Genomic DNA, 4,478 nt, shown 5'->3' on the forward strand with positions numbered 1-4,478 from the left:
GACTGCCCTCCAGTGCTTTCTTAATTTTTCTCTTCTCAACCCATGGTGCAACCAACCACTTTGCATGGCCTCACAATTCATACTCTGCCAATCACAGATAAGGCCATCTATACTCAATGCTTTGCATTGTTTAATGCATACATCCTCCTTCCCCCTTCCAGTCCTTCTTAATTCTATTTTGTCTAAAATCTTTTCTAGTTCACGTACAGTTGTGCTTTCAAATCTTGACTGTCCAGCAGTTCACCCTCTCTTGACCAACTTTTCTACAGTTACTAATTTACTCAATTATATCCTCCCCTTCACCATTACTCTATCTCACCTTGGTAGGGCCCTCATATCCACTCCTTATGTCCAAGGCATGCAGAGGGTTTAGTCATTTACCCCTACTACATCTGATTAGACACTAATGCAATATAAATTCCTGCTGTCTATTTTGAGTTCACCCTAGAATATAAAAATAACCCCAAGTTTCTGTTCTGTACTAAAATCCATACTCTTAAACAGCTATCCCTTGCCTTCTATTGCTAACACCTCCAACAGGTGCAAAAATCATGGATTGCTTTGGCACTAAAATTGATACTATCTGCTCAGCTCACTCTGCCACCTATCTTTCTTCTCTTAGTCTGATGGGCTAAACTTCCCCAAAGATTCACCCTTTTCCTAGCCCTGAAACCCCACCTTTTCTAGCTTCTCTCCTATCTCCCTTGATCTCTTCTCTGATCTCAACTTGCTCTTGTGACCCACCACCTACTCCCTTGACCCTATTCCCATAAAACAGCTGACAGTCTCACTCCCTGGTTCTTCTGTTAGTTGATGAAGTTAATGATTCACCCTTCTCAGGTATTGCCCCTCTCCTACAAAAATCAACCTTGACCCCACTGGCGTTGCAAATGACTGCCTGATCTCCAACATCTCTTTTCTCTTAAATCCTTGATAATCTTTCACAGAATCTCTCCAATCAGGTTTCCATCCTTGCAACCATAGAAAAGCAGCTTTTATCAGAGTCATAACAATGTCCTTTGCAACTGAGAAAAGTAAATATTCTCATATCAACTGTTTTCCTAAAAAGAAATTATTGCAGGGAATGTGGAGATTGCTGGCAAGGCCAGCAATTTGTTGCCCAACTGTAGTTGCATATGAACAGATAGGCTCTTAGACCATTTCAGATGGCAGTTAGGAGTCAACTATATTACTATATGCCTTGAGCCCACACAGACCTGATCAGGCAAAGATAGAAGATTTTCTTTGCTAATAGAAATGCTTACTGCCTTTCACATGATTGATCACTCAACTCCCTACTCCAACACCTCTCCATTACAATTTTTGAGAAGATTTGTAGCTTGGGTTGTGGATGAGGCTGTAGTCTTGCTTGCTGAACCCTTGTGTTTGATTCACAGAATCATAGAATCCCTACAGTGTGGAAACAGGCCCTTCCGCCCAAGAAATCCACATCGACACTTGGAGCATCCCACCCAGACCCATCCCCCCATAACCCACCTACTATGAGCAGTTTAGCGTGGCCAATCCACCCAACCTGCACATCTTTGGACTGTCGGAGGAAACCAGAGCACCTGGAGGAAACCCACACAGACAGTCGCCTGAGGGTGGAATAAACCTGGGTCCCTGGTGCTGTGAGGCAGCAGTGCTAACCACTGAGCCACTATGCTGCCCCAAAGGGATGTGAGGGATAATTCTGATTCTGTGTTAAATCCATCAACTTGTGATCATTTTAGCATCTATAAGACCTTGGACAAAGGTATTTTTGAATTTCCAAAGTGTGCTTACAATGTGTTTCTTTTGGCAGTGGAGATGCGTGGTTTTAAATTTCAATCATTTAGAAAAATTGATTAAATTCTCTTTAAATAATTATCACATAATTATATTTGTTTTCAGTCATCACTGGTGGAACAGATGGCATTGGAAAAGCATTTGCACATGAGGTGAGATGTTGCCATTATCTTTTCTTATTGGATAAATTGCAAACCTTAGTTGCTTATTTTGAATATTTGTTGTTTTCTAATTTTATTTATGTTAAAATTATTGGCATGTATCAAAATGATTTAATCCTTGGTATGTGCTGTCAGAAAATTATTTCTGTGATGCTCAGGACCACTTTTCTTTAATTCATGCATGGGATTGGGCTTCACTGGCTAGGCTAGCATTTATTGCCTGTCCCTTATTACCCTGGGGAAGGTTGTGGTGAGCTGTCTTTTTGAATTCCTGTACTGCAGGGATGTCAGGGAAGGAGATCTGGAATTTTAATCCAGTGACAGTGAAAGAAATGATATACTTCCAAGTCAGGGTGGTAGTTTGTGGCTTGGAGGGAACCTTATGAATAGTGATGCTCCCAAGCATCTGTTGCCCTTGTCCTTCTAAAAAGTAATGGTTATGTGCTTGGAAGATATTATTGAAAGAGCCTTGTTGAGTTACTGCAATACATCTTGTATTTGTTACACACTGCTGCCTCTGTGAATCGATGGTGAAGGGAGTAAATATTGAAGGTGATGAATGGGATGCTAGCCAAGGGGACTGAATGGTCTCAAGCTTCTTGAGTGCTGTACCCATCCAGCTGTACCCATCCAGCCAAGAGTAACGTATTCTATCACACTCCTGACTCGTGCCTTGTACATGGTGTGAAGTTGTTGGGGAGACAAGAGGTGAGTTATTGCTGCAAAATTCCTAAGCTCTGACCTGCTCTTGTTGACGCAGTATTTATATAGCTTGGTTGCAGTTCAGTTTCTCACCAATGGTAATTCTTGCTGTGTTGATAGTAGGAAAATTAAGGATTGGTAATGCTGATGTATATCAAGGGGCAATAGTTAGAATTCTCTCTTGTTGAAGATGACCGTTGCCTGGCACTTGTCTTGCCCAAATGTTACTTGCCACTTATCACCCCAAATGTTATACATGTTGTGCTGAATTTGGGCATAAATTGCTTCAGTATCTGAGGTATCACCTATGGTGCTGGACATTGTGCAATCATTCCCACTTCTGATCTTATGATGGAGGAAAGGTCATTGATGAAGCAGCTGGTTGGGCCTAGGATTCTATCCTGAGGAATTCCTGTAGAGATGTCCTGAAGCTGAGATGCTTTACATCCAAAAATCATTCTCCTTCATTCTAAAAATGACTTTAACCACTGAAGAGTTCTTCCCCTGCTCCCCATTGACCGCAGTTTTGCTCGGGCTTCTTGATGCTGTCTTCAGTCAAATAGGGCCTTGATTTCAAGGGCAAGCATTCTTATCTTCATTCTCTAAACCATCTCATGGTTGAAAGAGACAACAAGGTACAGAGCTGGATGAACAAGCAGCATCACAGGAGCAGAAAGGCTGACGTTTCGGGCCTAGACCCTTCATCAGAAATGGGGGAGGGGAAGGGGGTTCTGAAATAAATAGGGAGAGAGTGGGAGGCGGATAGGTGGAGAGGAAACAAACAGGTCGGAGAGGCGGGGATGGAGCCAGTAAAGGTGAGTGTAGGTGGGGAGGTAGGGAGGGGATAGGTCAGTCCAGGGAGGACGGACAGGTCAAGGGGGCGGGATGAGGTTAGTAGGTAGGAGATGGGGGTGTGGCTTGAGGTGGGAGGAGGGGATAGGTGGGAGGAAGAACAGGTTAGGGAGGCGGGGACGAGCTGGACTGGTTTTGGGATGCGGTGGGGGGAGGGGAGATTTTGAAGCTTGTGAAATCCACATTGATACCATTGGGCTGCAGGGTTCCCAAGCGGAATATGAGTTGCTGTTCCTGCAACCTTCGGGTGGCATCGTTGTGGCACTGCAGGAGGCCCAGGATGGACATGTCGTCTGAGGAATAGGAGGGAGAGTTGAAATGGTTCGCGACTGGGAGGTGCAGTTGTTTATTGCGAACCGAGCGTAGGTGTTCTGCAAAGTGGTCCCCGAGCCTCCACTTGGTTTCCCCGATGTAGAGGAGGCCACAACGGGTACAGCGGATGCAGTATACCACATTGGCAGATGTGCAAGTGAACATCTGCGTGATGTGGAAAGCCTTCTTGGGGCCTGGGATGGGGGTGAGGGAGGAGGTATGGGGGCAGGTGTAGCACTTCCTGCGGTTGCAGAGAAAAGTGCCAGGTGTGGTGGAGCTGGAGGGGAGTGTGGAGCAGACAAGGGAGTCACGGAGAGAGTGGTCCCTCCGGAAAGCAGATAAGGGTGGAGAGGGAAAGATGTCTTTGGTGGTGGGGTCAGATTGCAGATGGCGGAAGTGTCGGAGGATGATGCGTTGGATCCGGAGGTTGGTGGGGTGGTACGTGAGGACGAGGGGGATTCTTTTTTGGTTCTTATTGCATGGATGGGGTGTGAGGGATGAGTTGTGGGAAATGTGGGAGACACGGTTGAGGACGTTCTCGACCACTGAGGGGGGGAAGTTGCGGTCCTTGAAAAACGAGGACAACTGAGATGTACGGGAGTGGAATGCCTCATCCTGGGAGCAGATGCGGCGGAGGCAAAGGAATTGGGAATAGGGGATGGC

At 45.6% G+C, this 4,478-nt stretch overlaps 1 protein-coding gene across 6 annotated transcripts in view; it reads left to right on the plus strand.

Annotated features, from left to right (window-relative positions):
- Positions 1-4,478, plus strand: part of hsd17b3 (hydroxysteroid (17-beta) dehydrogenase 3) — a 63,436-nt gene that overhangs the window by 2,904 nt on the left and 56,054 nt on the right. For all 6 annotated transcript variants that reach the window (XM_048595427.1, XM_048595432.1, XM_048595429.1 and 3 more), the window contains exon 2: positions 1,894-1,940. In XM_048595427.1, the coding sequence (XP_048451384.1) occupies positions 1,894-1,940 (47 nt within the window). The remainder of the gene's footprint in view (positions 1-1,893; positions 1,941-4,478) is intronic.

The sequence above is a fragment of the Rhincodon typus genome, chromosome 3 (assembly GCF_021869965.1).
Source record: "Rhincodon typus isolate 14 chromosome 3, sRhiTyp1.1, whole genome shotgun sequence".
Taxonomy (NCBI): Eukaryota; Metazoa; Chordata; class Chondrichthyes; order Orectolobiformes; family Rhincodontidae; genus Rhincodon; species Rhincodon typus.